General features: G+C 45.5%; 1 protein-coding gene across 1 annotated transcript in view; it reads left to right on the top strand.

Annotated features, from left to right (window-relative positions):
- grin2aa (glutamate receptor, ionotropic, N-methyl D-aspartate 2A, a) overlaps positions 1-18,949 on the top strand; it is a gene marked incomplete at both ends in the record, with an annotated part of 269,807 nt that overhangs the window by 225,982 nt on the left and 24,876 nt on the right. Inside the window, 2 exons of the mRNA XM_080723739.1 lie at positions 6,117-6,242; positions 8,837-9,066. Coding sequence (XP_080579865.1) covers positions 6,117-6,242; positions 8,837-9,066 — 356 coding nt within the window. The remainder of the gene's footprint in view (positions 1-6,116; positions 6,243-8,836; positions 9,067-18,949) is intronic.

Raw genomic sequence — 18,949 nt, 5'->3', positions numbered from 1 at the left:
GTCCCTGGAGCTCCGGGGGTCCTTGGAGGTTGTAGTTTGGCAGCCAAGGAACGTGTGTGCAAAATTTGGCATGGATCGGGGCAACGCTTGCGGAGATATAAGCAGGGAAAAAGTGTGACGTGTGAGGTGTGACAGACAGACTGACAGACAGACGGAGGGACGGACGGACGGAAATGTTGAGAAAAAGACAGTACACTATGGCATAATATTTTGGGGGGCAGTTCTTCATCGGAATACAGAGCTAATTTACAAAGCATTTTAACAAAATAAATCACTTACTGTACCCTATTAACTCATTCCCCGCCTCCCCCGATAGTCCCGAGAAAATCCCAATGTCGTTCCCCGCCAGGCCCGATAGTCCCGAGAATTTGCTTTTATATAATGTAATGTTTAATTACATTCTTCCACAGCCCGTCACAAAGTCTGAGCCTTTTATCTTAAAGGGAACCTAAAATATCACACATCAAAGTAAGTGTGTTTGAAAAAAATACTGTAATAATGTATAAATTGCAATACAAATGTATAAATCTCCCCATAACCCACAGTGAACTGGCAAAAGACGCATTTGAGCTCAAAAGGCTGGCTGCCAGAAAAAAAAAGAGAAGAAAAAAAAGTGTGAGAACAGCTGTGTGTGTGTGTGTGTGTGTGTGTGTGTGTGTGTGTGTGTGTGTGTGTGTGTGTGTGTGTGTGTGTGTGTGTGTGTGTGTGTGTGTGTGTGTGTGTGTGCTTCCCTCCAGGACCACTATATCTCTGTTTCAGTGGTCCCTGTTGGACCCCCTGATGGTGTTCAGTCCCATAAAAAAACAGTGCTATCAGTGAGATCTGCCTCTCTCTCTCTCTCTCTCTCTCTCTCTCAAGACACAAAACACACAATTATCGCCAATTCGCCATATAAATGCTTCTAAAACGTACCTGATAATGATGATGGTTGATTTGAATCCACACCCTGGGTTATAATCCATATATCCAGGCTATAATATTAGTTTTGTAATGGTATTTAGTCCACAAACAAGCCATGATCGCCTTTGCAAAGGTGGGGGTCCCTGGTCGCCTTTCTAACGGAACCAATAAGGGGTCCGCGGGTCCAACGCTTCGCCGACCTCCCAGAGCAGTGCGGAGTTACATAACATTGTAAAATCAATCAATAAGCCGATCATTTGTTACATAAAGTTCACATGATCCAGTTGCAGGGACAAGTGGTCCCTGTCGATGGGGTCTCACAAAGGGGGTCCCCTGGTCTCCAGCCAACACTTAGGGAACCAGGTGGGCGTGGGGGTCCCTGGCCCACGCTCCACCAAAACAAGCATCAACTACAGCCAACAAGCGATCGATCAACTACAGCCTCGCCTCGTTAGCAAACTGCGTCTGCCCTGCTCTTGCCAGGGCGGTGCAGAGGATTTTTTAGGGGCAGGGGGAGACATTTTCTAACATGTGCTAGAATGTGAAAATAGCAGATCTACAAGCTCTACAAGCTCTCAAAGTGTCGCAGAGCGACGTGTTGAGAGATTGCTGATCACCTTGTTGAACAAATGTCATAGCAATCCATTCTAGAGGTGTATTCTAGAAGTGTTATTGCGACCGTCAGGGAGCAGTTTACTATGAAAACCTCCACCGGCCGTCCGTCGGTCGGTCACACGTCACACGTCACACCTTTGCCCTGCTCATATCTCCGCATCAGTATATAGGGCTTGTTTGTTTATTGTATGACATCACGCCACATCATCAGCTGTGGACTCTGTGATGTCATCGTATCGCATCAGTATATAGGGCTTGTTTGTTTATTGTATGACATCACGCCACATCATCAGCTGTGGACTTGTGATGTCATCGTATCTCCATATATGGCCATCTCCGTATATGGAGATATAAGTCGTCCATGCCCAAGTATGGGCTGGTGAGGTCAGACTTTGTGTGATGCGTAGGTTATCTCAATATATGGAGATTCAACATTCCAGGCAATGCTCTCTTCCCTGGTGAGAATTGCCCCTTTATATAGGGCTTGTTTGTGTATTGTATGACATCACGCCACATCATCAGCTGTGGACTCTGTGATGTCATCGTATCTCCATATATGGCCATCTCCGTATATGGAGATATAAGTCGTCCATGCCCAAGTATGGGCTGGTGAGGTCAGACTTTGTGTGATGCGTAGGTTATCTCCATATATGGAGATTCAACATTCCAGGTGTAACTATGGCTACCCGTATGACGTGAGAGGTGGAGGTTGTGATATTTGTGGAGATAAGCGACCAACGGTCGCTTATCTCCCGATTAGGGAGTCTTACTGGTTGTAAAGACTCATGCCCCCTTTGATGTCAATGTGTGTGTGTGCACCTGTAGGCCTACAGAGCGCAACTAGCATTTACACACAGAAACAGAGAGACAGCGCCCCCAAGTGACTTGTAGCAGACTTGTAGAATACTGTAGCAGTAATAGTATATCAATGTGAACTTGCTGTTTTTGGTCAGACATAGCATATAAAAATATTTTTCTCTGCATTTTTCTAAACAGAAAATTCTAAAAATAATTCCTATTACATAATTACATTAGTACACTTATCTGATAAGTGCCTGACGCCATAAATACAAATATCAACTGAGTTATTCGCTCGAAAAGCCATCAATCACAAAAAGGTCAATATCTCCAGTTCTTTCAATTATAGCTGGATTTTGGTCAAAAATGGCTATTTTGAGATGGCTGCAACTATAGAAAAAAAAGCTTTTTATTTATTTATTTTATTTTTCGGTGAGACTAGAGTTTGTCCTGTTTCATTTGAGGTTCTGTATGACATTGTCGAAAAAATACAGAATTTAGGAAAAATGTCAATATAAAAAAAATATATCAATTTTTTTATTAAACAAAATGGCAGGAGAGCCATACAGTCAATGTTAAAATGGCGGCCAATGTGTTAAGAGGTATGAATAACAACAGGTACCAGTAAGACTCCCTAATCGGGAGATAAGCGACCGTAGGTCACTTATCTCCACAAATAGAGCAAAAATGTGTTTTTCCAAAATCTTCCTGAGCATGTTGATGACATGAGTGTAGACATACTGTGTAGTGATTTTCGTGATTTTAGGGCAAAATCTGAATCGGCCTCATGGTGGCGCTAGAGGGCCATGTGAGAAATGAGGGGTGGGGTCTCCGCGCCGCCAAGGCGGACGAATAGGTACCGGCCCCGGCTCTCCCGGTCGCTCCTAGCCCGAGTTACGGCATTTTATGTGAGCTGCAGTGGCAGGGGGTCCTCCACTGGGGGCGCCACCACTTTTGCATCCGTTCTGGAGCACCAGGAGTGGGTGGTCCCCGGGAATGCCCCGTGAGCAGCCCCGTTGGGGTGGTCATTTGGTAATTTTTGCACATGTGCTCATTTTTTACACTTGGGGGTCCCCGAGGGAGCTGGGGGTCCCTGGAGCTCCGGGGGTCCTTGGAGGTTGTAGTTTGGCAGGTAAGGAGTGTGTGTGCAAAATCTGGCATGGATCGGGGCAACGGTTGCGGAGATATGAGCAGGGCAAAAGTGTGACGTGTGACGTGTGTGACGGACGGACGGACGGACGGACGGACGGACGGACACCTCGAGCAGCTTTCTGTAGTAAGTGCGACCTACGGTCGCAATTACTAGTAAGACACCCTAAGGGCGTCTTACTGGGTGTCTTACTGGTGCATGCACAAGGGTGCATGCATATGGACGCGTGCACATGGCTGCTTTGGCATCTGCTGAGCTGGTCGAGTCATCACTGTGATGTTAGAACAGGTCAGCTATATCCATAATGGAATCCGTGAGGTCAGACGTATAGGTATTGACCAGCTCCATATATGGAGATCTAGGTGATGATCCAGTCGTCTCCATGTATGGATATCCAGGGTTTGATGAGGTCAGTGTTGCGATCTTCATATATGGAGATCCAGGTGATGATAGTCAGCAGTCTTGATTTGCAAATTAATTCTGTCTTGGCCATACTGTATATGGAGCATCCATACATGGGCATTGCCAAATATAGGCTTAATATTGATGACATCAGGGATCTCCATGATTGCCAGAACAGCCTGTCTTGGTCATTGAGTCAACAATCTGATGTCACAACAGCTTTAGACATTGAGGCGTTACCCACTGACTGACTCACGGACGGACAGGATCTGCCGGGTTTCATAGTAAACTGCGACCTACAAGTACGGTCACAATTATGATTTTATTAGTCATATCCATGATGCATACAGCACCTACTGTACATGCAGCGACGTCTTCACATGAAAGAACACAAACATAGGGCATGAACAACTTACAGTACACACACACACACACACACACACACACACACACTGACATATATGTAGCATACAGTTATTACTGTAAGAGCCGTAATTATAAGGACTTAGCACAGAAAACCCCTTAATGGCTGCTTGCCAATACACGCAGTGTCCACACACACACACACACACACACACACACACACACACACACACACACACACACACACACACACACACACACACACACACACACACACACACACACACACACACACACACACACACACACACACACCTACACACACACACACACATGCCATGGCTCCCAGCCAGCAGTGCTCTCCCATACATTAAAGCAGGGTTTAATCTTTGCGGGAGCACAGTGAGCACAGAGGGAGGACAGGAGTGCTGACACCATGGCTTCTATACGCCTACTCACCCTGTCAAACACAATCTCTGTGTGTGTGTGTGTGTGTGTGTGTGTGTGTGTGTGTGTGTGTGTGTGTGTGTGTGTGTGTGTGTGTGTGTGTGTGTGTGTGTGTGTGTGTGTGTGTGTGTGTGTGTGTGTGTGTGTGTGCGTGCGTGCGTGCGTGCGTGCAGGCGTGCGTGTGTGTTTGTGTGTTGCGTGCGTGCACGAGCGTATGTGTGCATGCTGAACTGTACTCTTTCGTGATGTGCGCGTGCAAACTGCAGTATTTTGTTCATTCACTCATGGAGAGAATGATGGGAGTAACTGAAAATTAAATTAATCACTTGAACTCCAGCATCCATATTCTGGGGGGAACTTTGGCCCAAAATAGCCATGGTACAACCTCACAACACAACGTGGTGGTTAAACGGAAGATACCTTTCAGTCTGTATTCTTGCCAATGTCTGTGTTTGTGTTAAATGGACAATGGGTGGGTCTGGCATATGTTTGACCACAACATAATACTGCTGACCATTTCCCAAAGATTACCATTGTTTGTTTGACAATAGAGCAGTGGTTCTAAAACCTTTAAGGGCCAGCTCATTTGTAGCGTCCCAGAGTCACCGTCCTGTAGGGTTCCATTTAGCACCCCCACAAGGAACCCTTTAGGGTCCCTGGACCCCACTTTGAGAACCACCGTTATAGATGAATTCATTGGATTCACTCAATTTCAGTGTGGTGTGAAAATCAACGTGAAGCGACTTGAAACCTTCTTTAGATAGGCAATCCAACACCTAAATATAACTGTGCAGTTTGTTTTTGTCATTACCATTTTAATGCATTTTAAAGCACAGATTGATTTGATAAGTCTAGCTCTAGAGGAAAATAAGTCCTAGAGAAATATTTTGATTCATGAGCAGTAACACCCATGACTTATTAACCGCTTGCAATTGTGTTTGGCCATAATGGCCAACATTGCAAGTTCAGAAATGCTAATAATTGCTTTGGAGATGAAATGTAAACAAACATGAAAGTCATTAACATGGTCATTGTTTATGTACAATATATTGTCGGTGTCGGGTGGAAACCTTGTATGTCCAAAACCGTTCGTTTTGCATTTATCATTTTAAAAAGGATTTCAACTAGTGAAAACAGCCGATCTGCGAGCACACAATGCATCGCACCGCGAGGAGTTGTGTGCTTGTAGATCTGCTGTTTTCACTACTTTTGTGCGACGGCCCACATTTGAAACAATTTGAGATACGAGGTTTCCACCCAACAACGACGATATGGTCAAAGCAGTGAACAGACAAGTACTGTAGTCATTATGGTCTTTGAATTTACAATCTGTCCCATCTTTGTTCCTCTGTCTTCTGTCTGTCCTCCCTCTCTGTCTCTCTGTCACTCTCTCTCTCTCTCTCTCTCTCTCTCTCTCTCTGTTTCGCTCTTTGTCTCACAGAGCCTTTCAGTGCATCAGTGTGGGTGATGATGTTTGTCATGTTGCTGCTGGTCACTGCAATGGCCGTCTTCATGTTTGAGTATATCAGTCCTCTAGGCTTCAACAGAAACCTTGCACAGGGCAGAGGTAAGAACAAACAAACACACACACACACACACACACACACACACACACACACACAGACACACACACACACACACACACACACACACACACACACACACACACACACACACAAGCACGCATGCACACAATTCACCGCTGAATTCCTAACTTGATTTACCAACAACAACATTTTCATTGCAATTTCTACCAGACATTAAGGCCCTGGCCCTGCGCATTTATATTCATATTTCCTCCTTCATGTTCGTCATTACCAAATAGAGATCTCATAATCAGATGCAAAAGGTTTAGATGTTGCTGTTTGGACAGATGGTATGTTTGATGTTTATCTACGGTAGCCCTTCAACTGCCAGAGCTGGAACATCGTCACTGCCAGCATTCAGAGAGTGTTTCACTAACCTTTGAAAATGTCTGGTTTATTATGCGTTGCCACAATCCACCCGCGGTTGGTCTCAAGAGACGTATGTGGCTCTCTTGATGTCGGGGTTGGAAAATGGCGGTGGCGATACTCCAATGCAGAGATACAGGCAGTTGACTGCACCCTGGTTGAGAGACATTGCTACCATTGGAATGAATGGTATGCATTTTCTAAAACAACCCATGGGGATTGTATCAGCTGATTTCTTTCGCGGTCACGTGATCCACATGGCTGCACGACACGTGGTCCAGAGAGTGCTGAAAACAAATGGTGACTCATAGGTTAGCAAAGAGCGCCATCTATCGGCCAAAGAAATATGATCTTGTTGTATTTTGTCTTTGGCAGTGGATGCGATAGTTACCTTATACCCACTTAATTATTGTATTGGCACTCTAGTTACTTACCTGCTGTTGGTTGACTAGGACATTGGTTCTCAACCTGTGGGTCGGGACCCCCAGGGGGGTTCCCAAATTATTTTGGGGGGTTATGATTAACTTAATGTGCAACATTGTTTTCTCACTCAACAGTAAGGAAACCAACATAACGTTTAAGTATATAGAGGGTATCTGCACATTTCTAAAGTGACAATTTAAGGACTTTTTTTTTTTTGGAGCTGTGTGAAACACAGGCTCCCTATACGTGGCTGTGTGGGTCTGTCTGTCTGTCTGTCTGTGTGTGTGTCTGTGTGTATGTAGCCTGAACTTCCTAAACTTCGGCACGCTACTAGTCCCACAGTTTTGCCACCACACACTCGCGCCATATGTCAAATCGACCGGCTTACTCGGGAATCGTGGGCTAGTAACTTGCTAAGAGAAAGGTTCAATAGTTTAATTGATATTAATTTATTAGTGAATTAATTTTCCCCATTGACTTATAATGGGAATCGCAAAAACTCACATTCAATTATTTGTCTCTCGCAAACCATAGGGGCTAGAGTTTCAAGACTTGGAGAGGAGGTTCATAATGATTTCAAGGATTAAATAAAAAATAATTGTGTCATTTGGCCGCATGGTGGCGCCATAACACCCCACTTTACGTTTTGGCCTGTAACTCTTGAACCGTAGGTCGGAAAATTAAAAATATTTTTTCCCTGGATTCCTTGGGTCATGACGCATCTCCCCATATAGGCCACGCCCATTTGCGCCATGATAGATTTTCCGCCATCTTGAATTTTCTCCAAAACACACTTTTTGCTCCTTTTCCTACACATTTTCTTCAAATGTCACAAAAATCGGTACACATGATCCACACACACACACACAGCTCCACTTCACACGGGTGTGATTTTTTTTCTAAATTTTTATCCCACGATTTTTGTAACCCATTTTTTCACCCGGTGCCAATTGCCTAAGCTGTGATCCTGGGCTCTGCTCTCCCTCTGCCAACCTGGGGAGGGCCCCGAACTGAGCTCATGCTTCCTTCAATGCATGAGGAGTGAGCAGGCCGCTTCTTATCACCTGACAGGGGGAGCTTCCCCGGTTGGACGTAGCGCGTGGAAGGAACACGTTATTCCAACCAGTTCCATTCCCCTCCATCAGGCGCCCGGCTGGCCAGGGGGAGGCTTTATAGAGACCAGGATTACTGCATGTTTTTGTGAGGGTATCTACCCTAGGAGACACGGGGAGAACATGCAAACTCCACACAGAAAGGCCCTTTTGCCAACCCCACCTAGGGTGTGGGCACTGATGACGCGGAGGAGGGAACACGCCCCCAGCACCCACAGTGTCCCCCGGCGGGAATCGAACCCAGGACCTTCTAGCTGTGAGGCGACAGCACTACTGACTGCGCCACCGTGCCCCCAATTTAAGGACTTTTTAATAATGTACCTCTAAAACGACAAATTAAACAACAGACCAAATTGTCAAATATTAGAGGCCGAAATTGTGAAAATAGCCGCTCTACATGCTCACAACGCCACGTTGTGTGGTCCCCAGTTCAAATATGATTATTTTGGGGGTCGCGGCCTGAAAAGGTTGAGAACCAGGACTAGGGATACATGCTATTCACTCTGATATCCTTGCAATATAGTAACAGTGAAGGAAACCTTGTGCATTCATTCATTCATTCATTCATTCATTCATTCATTCATTCATTTATTCATTCATTCATTCATTTATTCATTCCTTTCTCCCATCTCTACTATCCTAACCTGTGCCCTTTTGCCCCTCCTCTCTCCTAGACCCCCACGGCCCTTCATTCACCATGGGTAAAGCCGTGTGGCTGCTCTGGGGCCTGGTCTTCAACAACTCTGTGCCTGTGCAGAACCCCAAAGGGACCACCAGTAAGTTCATTGTGTCGGTGTGGGCCTTCTTCGCTGTCATCTTCCTGGCCTCCTACACTGCCAACCTGGCCGCCTTCATGATCCAGGAGGAGTTCGTCGACCAAGTCACCGGGTTGTCCGACAACAAGGTAATGAGAAAATCAAAGGGGGAGGCGGTTGGTTCTTCGATTCGTTTGGGTTTGTTTGAGTTGAAACGGACTGGGGTTCACACTAGTTTGTCAGTTGGTTGGTTATTTATTCGCTATGGTGCTTTAGTGCTGTATGGAACTCTGCTGCTGACTATACTGGTTACTGTAAATGTATATTTGATAGTATGACCTTAACACAGGCTTAACTCGTCCTGAAACTGAATTTAGTACTTTTGCCTATGACCCTAGCTGTATGCTATTTTATATTTGTGTAGCAAACCAAATACTGATAATCTTCCAGTGCTTTGTGTCTCCTATTTCTTGTCCAGAAAGCAGGTACAAACAGATGTTCAGCTGTCCATATGTAGTGTAGCTACAGTAGCTCTGGCAGATACTTTGTCCGCACACAGACAAACAACATCACAGGAGGGGCTTATTTAAATTTAAATATGGATTTATGGTTTAGATGCTTGCGGTCGGTTTTCACTTTACAGTCTGCTTTTAAAATCTAGTACCATCAGTGTGCCAGTCCGTTGTTGTTTTATGTACAGTACTGCCACACATACTCTCTGGGAATTATTGGAAACGACCAGTTTCCAAGTCGGAAAAGGACTTTGGGAAGCTGTGTTACGTTTCTGTAACGCAGGATTCCTGAGCAAATGTTGCAGAATTTTCCGTTTTCCCCCCGGAGCGCATGAAGGCAGACATATTATCGATGTCAGTGATTCCATATACCATATAGCATGTGCATGTGTTGTTTATGAATAAATGCCATCTATCTATGTCTGTCTATCTATCTGTCTGTCTATCTCTCTATTTCTATCTCCCTGTCCCATGGCCATTCTATAATTCGTGACATGTCCATTCTAACCCATGCTCTCTCTCTCAGCTGTCCCTTGCTTTGAGTTGTGCTATGTTTGACATTGCGACTAGCGACAGACAGTGGAGTTGAACCCAGGCCCATGGCGGCGGGGGTTTCCCCAGTGACTCCAGGTTCCAGGCAGACGGTGATGAGGGCCACATGATGCTGTGAGAGCTGGGCCCTTCAACGCTCTCCCCGTTTTCTTGTTTTCAAAGGCCCAAGAGGTCCCGAGTGGGACCCAGTGTATATATGCTTCCACTGTGGATGGTGTTGGTTGCGACAACATGTGCACACACACACACACACACACACACACACACACACACACACACACACACACACACACACACACACACACACACACACACACACACACACACACAGCGAGAGAAAAGCAGAAAAGTAGGGGAGAAAGGGCAATGGGGAGATGCAAATGTATGGATGAGAGACAGAAGAGGGGAGAGGATGACGGAGAACAGATGGTGAGCGCCAAGGAGAGAAGGAGGAGACGGAGAGAAAGAGCACGTCATTCTGGGGAACGGGTTAGGAGTGGGAAGGGTGGATGGATGCTGGTGGGAATAGTCGAAAGGGTGGAGGGTGAGGGAAACGAGATTAAAGCAGATGCAGAGAGAGAGAGAGACAGAGACAGAGAGAGACAGAGAGAGACAGTGACAGTGACAGAGAGAGAGAGAGAGAGATGGAATGTAGTGACAGATGCCGTAGCTGAGTGGGTAAACAGGCCACCTGGGAATGGCAAGGTCACTGCTTTGACCCTCAGCTCGCCCAGTCAAAGTGTCAAAGTGTCCCTGAGCAAGACACTTAACCCCTAACAGCTCCCCATGCGCTCATCTGAGCAGCCATCTGCTGGGTGCATGCATACAGGTGATAATCCCTTTCCTCTACATAATCTCTGACGTCAATTTGCTTACACCAATGCTGGACACTAAGCTAGGCAAACAAAGGCGACATTTAAAGTACGAGCTCCTTTGCGATTACTTTCAGATACGAAACTAAATGTGTCATCTCAGTAAATATCCCGTTGAGGCACGCTATATTGATGTTTACTCTGCATTGACTGCATTGAGACATCAACGATAAGAGATATTTACACTGAGGGACAGATAGAGACCCCTTTTTTTGCACCTGGCATTGAAGTTCCCAGTACAGATACAAGATGTAGATAGACAGCGTATGGATAACCGGGGATTTGAGCCGCATTGACAAGCAAGTATATCTGAGAAATAAACAGAGCAACCTGGTACCTGGCTGCAGCCCCAGGATCGCATGTCTCAAAATGTTTATTTTGCGATCACTCGTTTACTCAGAAGTCTAACAGGGCCAGTCAGTGTCCTTTAAATGCGAAGTTGGAAGTAAGTGAGACAGTTCAATACAACCATGGCAGCAGTAACATTAGAATTCATGTTCCTATCGAAGCAGATTTGAAAAGACTGTCAGGTTTGAAAAGACTGTCAGGAATAAGGAAGAGAATGAAAATGAAAAGTCAGGCTCAATGTTAAATTATTATTTGAAGTCAAATAGCCTGACATTAGCCAGTCAATGAACTAATCACTGAGGACTCCCTCTTCGACAACTCTCTCATTTCTCATTTCAGAATACGTCTATAATGGGAGCAAAAGTGAAACGAAATTCTGCGGTGGAAAAGTGAAGTGCATTTACTCAAGTCAACTTGTGTAGACGGAATATAAGCAGTCCACGTACAGTTACAACTCAGGTCAGCTCAGGTTTGACGACGTATAGAGGTTCTAAGTGGTGTAGAAAAAGGGTTCCTGTCACTCTTGTGTCTCGTGTTGTTTAAAGGGTTGTTTCACTTTGAGTTTGCAGCCCGATGCATCAATGTCAGAGCCATAATGCAATAAAAGCGCTCTCAGGTGCTGTGTTAAACAGCACAAAGGTCAAGATGTCTCCGTCTGCCACTTTACATTCGATAAAGTGGAACTCTTGAAAACACTCCTACCCCTGTCACTCCACTTTTACTAAGGTATTTCTTGTTGTAAATCATTTATTTGTAAGGGAGGAAAGGCAAGGCGAAAGCAATTCAAAGTGCTTTACATAAAACATTAATCATTGAGACGTTAAAGAGACAGAGCATTAAGAGAAACGCCAAAAAAGTAATCAAATTAGCACCGAAAAAAATATGGGGGAAAAAAACGACATTGCAAATGATTAAAAACCAGAGTCTCATCTTAGCCAGGGGAGATATTAGGCTTGTGGTCTTCCGGCGGGAGCACTCTGCTATGCCTGTCATGCCAGGCAGGCCCCATCTTATCTAGCATAAGAAAAGGCCAGTCAAACTCTTGAGTGTCCGCTTGGGACCTGTCCTTACATTCAGCCTCCATTTGCTCCGGAGGACATGCTGTTCTGTATTCCCAACAACACAGGGAGCAGCTAGAGCACGTTTCAGTAAAGTTAACTTTATCCCAACCTTTTGGGATATATATACACCAGACAGGTGCCCGTTGGGCAGAATGATCACCATTGATGTCCAGTTGTGCAATACCCATTGTACTGTCTGTCTGTCTGGCCCTCTTTTATGCCCATATATGGTGTTCCGTGTCCAGGCCAGTCTGTGACGTCATCTCCAAATTTGAGAGCTGTGCTCCCACTAAGTAGAGTAGGCTTTCAACTCACTACAGCCGTCTTTGTTTTGGTGAGTAGCAAAACTGTATTTTTTATGTTGACCACAGGCGAGAGGGTGCGCAGACCTTCCTGCTGGCGCAAGGGATCATCGGTGACATGCAGTAGCATTAAGGAGAACTCCTTCTAACCAGAGATGTGCAGAGAATGTTAGAAAGACAGGGGCTAAAATGTGGAGCTTGGAGGTCGGCTATTTCCGGTGCATGATACACTGAACATAAGTATAATCAAGTCAACACTGGAGATGTGGCGTAATGGCATGCATTTCTACACAGAGAGGGCAATTCTTTCAACATAAGACGCTGCATTCAAGTTCAGGAGAGTTTGGACAAGGCAATTCTCTTGAATGCTGCCTTCAGGTATGGCATGGAAAGAGGGCATTTGCATTTCTTTCACCATGGTAAAAACTGCATTCATCGTCTGGAGAGGGCACTTTTTACAGACGGATAAAAGGACAGGGGCTCAAGTCCCCTTTGATGTCTATGTGTGCACGTGCCTGCTTCTAACGCTATGGGCCAGAGCTAAGGCCAGGTAGATGTCAGCCTTTTAGCCTCTCTGGAGACAGATCGGTTCATCTTGTATCGGCACTGCGATTGACACGCCAGGTGTAAAATGGTGGTTCAAGGCGAAGACTCCTGGATAATGACACCCAGGGGAGCTGAGCATGGGGAAATAACGGAGGAGAACACGCTGTCCCCGCAGAGATGAGCGTGAGAGTTCTGAAACAGGCGAGGCGAGATGTGTGGTCGTTGGTTTAACCCATTTAGGCCTCAAATTATTGAATGCTTTAACCAGTGAAAAATAGCAGATATACAAGCTCGGTGCCGCGCTGCGAGCTTGTAGATCTGCTATTTTTGAAAAAAGTCATGAAAATGTGTGCAAATCTTTGAATATTTGTATTTTTAAACCGAACGTTTGTAACTCAAATTTTGCTTCTGGGTGGTCCCTGGAACTAAACATTTTGAGATGCGGGTCCGTGGCCAAATACATATAATTTTGGGGGTCCTTCACATGGAATGTTTGAGAACCACTGACATAGTAGTCTCTCAAGAACAGACTAACTGAGCTCCAGTTAAGTGAAAAGGACCTTTTCTTTGACGATGGCCAGCCAGGTTGCTGACATAGAAACATAGGTTTTTCAAAAAACCTTAGAGGGATTCAAAAGACACTTATAGAATCGGGTCAAAATTTTCAAGATTTTTCAAAAATAGCAGATCTACAAGCTCGCAGCGCGGCACTCGGTGCCGCGCTGTGAGCTTGTATATCTGCTATTTTTCAATAGTTAAAGCATAAGATAATGATACACAAAATGTGTACCCGTTGTCCCGTTCTGAATGGGTTAAGATCCACCCGACACACGTCCATCGTATTCCCACATGTCTTCCTCTGCGCTGTCACTCAGCTCTTAGACACTCATTGGAATGATTGCCAATGCTGACCTCCACTGGTCCAAGGACACAGTCACCTCTCACTGAGGTATACTGTACCAAGACAGACACGCCTACTGTCCACACTGAGATGTACAGTATAGGCAGAGTGACAAGCAGAGCGGAGCCCAATTTATACTCACTTGTCAGAAATAACGCATTTTCAAGGCTAACAATGCGACACAATTGGAAAATAAGTTATTTTCAGTTATTGCCACTGCCGTACGTGTGACTGAATATAAGTTAAGCTCGACAGTTGTACAGATACATATACATTCTCACAACACATAGAGTGCACACACATATACAGTACACAAACACACCCTCCCAGCACACATTATTCCTGTTTCCCTCTTTCACAGATCTGCATGCACAGCACTGTAGACAGCAAGTCACATATACAGTATACAGCTGATGCAATAGACCGACACACACACAGTATATAGCCCCCCCCCCCCCCCCCCCCCCCACCCCTCCCCCCACACACACAGCCCCCCTTCATTGGGGACGTATACACACACACATATGCACAGACGCACATGCATAGACAATGGCACACACAAGGGGACCCTGAACTTATATAACCACAGAACTTGCATAATAAGAAGGAGGAGAAAAAAAGGGTTACAGGGACGGAGAGAAGAAGGTGGACGAGTAGAGATGTAGGGTGGGGTGGGGGGGGGGGGGGTGGTTGGGGGGGGGGGGGGGGAGAGGCGATGGAGGGGGGGAGGAGAACAGAGCTTTTGGACAGCATGAGGTATGGGCGAAGAGGTGACAGTTTGTGATGAAGAGGAAGATAAGGATCTATGTGAGGGTGTGGGGGGGGGGGGGGGGACATTCTGCAGGAAAAGAAACTGGAGCGAGAGAAGGGGACGGAGAGATGGAGAAGCTAAGGAGAGCAGGAGAAACGGAGTGATGAGAGGTGTATTTATACCCAGCGCTAGGCAGTGCACACGCTTGTCCCCGAGAATGACGTACTTCTATGGTTCAGGCAGAGTACAGATGATATTTCAGTGATACTCGGGCCGTACACGGTAAAAAAAAAAAATGCTCAGTTTCAAGTTTAACTCTGAGAGTGTACAGATGGAACCGAATGCCTTTTGGTTTCTATTTGTTCGCTCTCTGGGTTACATGGATAAATTAACACTGAGGATTTAACGCTGTATACACACAGTAAAATGGGTACAACCACTTTAAACGTATTCTTAGTTGACTGTTGTCCCACAGGGCTCAATACTAGGCCCCTTTAGGTTTTCACTATACACTAAATATTTTTACCCAAAATAGCCGATCTACGAGCAGTGAGCTTGTATTGCTATATTGCTATTTTCGCTGGGCACACATGCAGGAACTGTTGAGCTCTCGAACATTTTCATTTCCTGCCGGGCACTTTCCGGAGGATCTGAACCTGCGACCCTTTAGTATAGTGTTTTGGCAGAAAAGCCCCCAAAAATATCTTCAAAAATGTATGGTGCTTCATGGATCAGTGGGAATATACTATAAAAAAAGGAGAATAGATCCTCACAAGTCTGTAACCAAATGGACCCTGGCCAGTCCATTTGTACACTCTCAGAGTTATGGGGGTCCATGCAATTAAAACAAAACAAAAAAGCTTTAGAAGCACTGATTTAGTCTCAAGTTGTTCCTCTGACCCTTTTAGAAGCAGCTCCTGGGGAAACGGAGGGCTGGAATGGAAAGTAGGTGGACGAGGGATAGAGATGGCGAGAGAGGAGGAGGGAGGGAGAGAGAGAAAGAGTGGGTTAGGATACATTTTGGTTAGAGAGAGAGGGGGAGGGAGAGAGAGAGAGAGAGAGAGAGAGAGAGAGAGAGAGAGAGAGAGTGGGTTAGGATACATTTTGGTTCCATTTGCAGATTCTTGGGGTTAAATGAACACTCTTGAGTTGTAGTTCCTCCCTGGGGCCATCGCTGGTGATGCTGGTGCTGACGTGCAAACACACTGACATCACCGACACACCGACACACCGACACCGACACACACACACACACACACACACACACACACACACACACACACACACACACACACACACACACACACACACACACACGCACACACGCGCACACACACGGCTGACATCCCTCAGCCTGACCTGATTACACGGTAGCATAGCAGACACACATGCGTAAACAACACACACGTATGCACAGCGCACGCTCACACACACACGGACACGCACAATGTAGCTTACCTAACCAGTGAGTTACACTATATATATATACACTGTGTGTGTGTGTGTGTGTGTGTGTGTGTGTGTGTGTGTGTATATATATATACACACACACACACACACACACACACACACACACACACACACACACACAGTATAAACAATTGAAACCATGGCAAACAAACAAACAAACAAACAAACAAACAGATGATCGTACAGATGTTGAACTCTAATGTACACAGGCAAGCAATGTACATGATGCAATTTAATAATTACACTTGTGTACAACACTGCTCTGTGTATCTGGCACACACACACGCACGCACGCACGCACGCACGCACGCACGCACGCACTCACTCGCACACAAGGGAGTTTGTATGGTAAGCCTTCCATACCTGAGGACTAATGGACCTTGGCTTGGACACGCGCGATCACACACAAGAACACACACACACACACACACACACACACACACACACACACACACACACACACACACACACACACACACACACACACACACACGGACACAGCCTCTGAAACGTGGGGCTCTAATTGATAGAGCCTGTCTGTTTGTGGTGCCCCGGGGCAGATCGTTACCATAGTGCTCTGGGCATATTGTTACCGCAGCGATGAGCACTCCACTCCATACCCCCTCCACCTGTGAACCCTCTACAACTATACCTGGGAGAGAGGGAGGGAGGTGGACAAACTGAGGGAGAGAGGGAGAGAGAGAGAGGAAGAAGAGGAAAAAACGGTCCCACCGACCTAACGTATCTGATGGAGAGAAATGAACAGAAAGAGAGAGGAAACAATATAGGAGATGAAGCGAGAAGGAGGGGAAGAAGTAGAATGAGGCAGAGGGAAGCTAGGAGAAGGAAGTGATAGAGGGTAAATAAAGGAAACTAGAGAGTCCCCGAAATCCACTTAGAGAGCCACTGCTGGTAGGGCAATGGTTCTCAAACATCTCCATAGGACCCCCCAAATTGACCACGGACCCCCATTTGAAAGAATTATGTACCAGGAGACCCCCATGAGAGTAAAGCTGTGATATATAAAACTGACTGGACCCCTAGAGGGAAGTGACCAGATGAAATGATCAGAGAGTACCCAGCAGTGTATTCCTACTGTAGTGACATCACGTATGAACTGATTCCAGTGCACACCGAAACAAACATTACCACGACACGCTGTAAGAGGGACATCATAATATGCAAATTAGCTCAGCGCAGGTCAACGCTGTCTGTTTCAAAACACGGGCGCACACGGTACATCAAACTCACGGTACATTCTGTACGGCGCAATACTGTAATGATGTGATTTCTATGCTATCTGGCTCACATTTCATTCCACACTGACCTGAAGGAACGGCGCTGTGCATACATTACCATGCCATTAGACATCGGCCCTAATGGCGCAGCTTGCTGTTGTAAGTACAATGTAATGGTCTAATTATGTCATTGGGTGGCTGCTTTTACTCACGGCGGCCCTACAGCGGAGGTTGGGCCGCGAACTCCGTTCCTCGAGCAGGGAGACCTTAAACTGTGTTTACAAATGAGATGTTGCGCCAGGCCCGGCGCTACGGGGCGGGCCTGGGGGGGCATTGCACACTCAGTTGCAGGTTGTGCCCCATCAGTTTATATTCTATGTAAAGTGAAGAAAATATCAAAAACAACACAAATATTGGCTGAATATTATTTTTGTTATAGAGATTACAATAACAGTATTGAAACACAGTTTAATCCGCAATTTAAAATCACCTCTAAACCACAGCGCAGTAGCAGCGGCTGTTATTTCAGCTCCCAAAAACTGGCATCTGTTGTAGGTATTATAGATAATAAAAAGAATGTTCATTATTACTAGCCTATATAAAAAATATGTGCCCCATCACAATTTTCATAAGCCCCCTTAGTAATTTCATCCTGCAGCCGGCCCTGTGTTGCGCAAACGCAACAGTGAAACGATGAAGGTATTCATGTTCTACCGCGGGTCATTGTTTGAAAGGATACAAAGGATACTTCTAGAAGGGAAGTTCACATTTATTAGTACATAAGGTGTCTTAAAATATAATTATTCCGATTTGGATAAGTACAGTATAATAGAAGAATAATAGGTACATATTCATTGTGTGTACTGTATATGTGAACATGCACACACAAAGGGCGGGTTTGTTGCCGCTGGCAAGAATAACGTCACTGTCGGGCAGAAACCTTGTATCTCCAAGTTTCAAATTTGTTAATTTTTTCGCAATGCAAAACACTGCTTCATCACACAAGGCTGTCACACAAAAGTAGTGATCTACAAGTAGCTGATCTACAAGCACACAACGCCTCGCACCGCGAGGCGTTGTGTGCTTGTAGATCGTCTGTTTTCAGTAGTTTAAATCATTTTTAAAAAGATAAATACAAAACAAACGGTTTGGGACATACAAGGTTTCCACCCGACAACGACAATAAGGTAACTGTAAGAGGTCATGTGTGAAGGGCCGTCCACAGCCAGAAAGAAAACTATAAATATAACGAGAGAATCCGCATCAAAGAATGACAACATTCCGTAAACGTGGTGAACGTGAGTGATGTGTTGAATGTGACGTGTCGAATGGCCCCGTAAATTGGGATTTCATTCGCTTTCCTGTGATTCTATCATTCAACAAATCACTCAGAAAGTGCAAAGACATCATTTGCCACTGTTGTGGTCCTTATGGTTGTGGTGTGGACTCTGCCATCCACTCAGAAGGATTTTTAAAATT

This window comes from Nannobrachium achirus, assembly GCF_963921795.1.
Source record: "Nannobrachium achirus genome assembly, chromosome: 4".
Classification (NCBI taxonomy): Eukaryota; Metazoa; Chordata; class Actinopteri; order Myctophiformes; family Myctophidae; genus Nannobrachium; species Nannobrachium achirus.
This window is presented reverse-complemented; position numbering and strand designations above follow the sequence as displayed.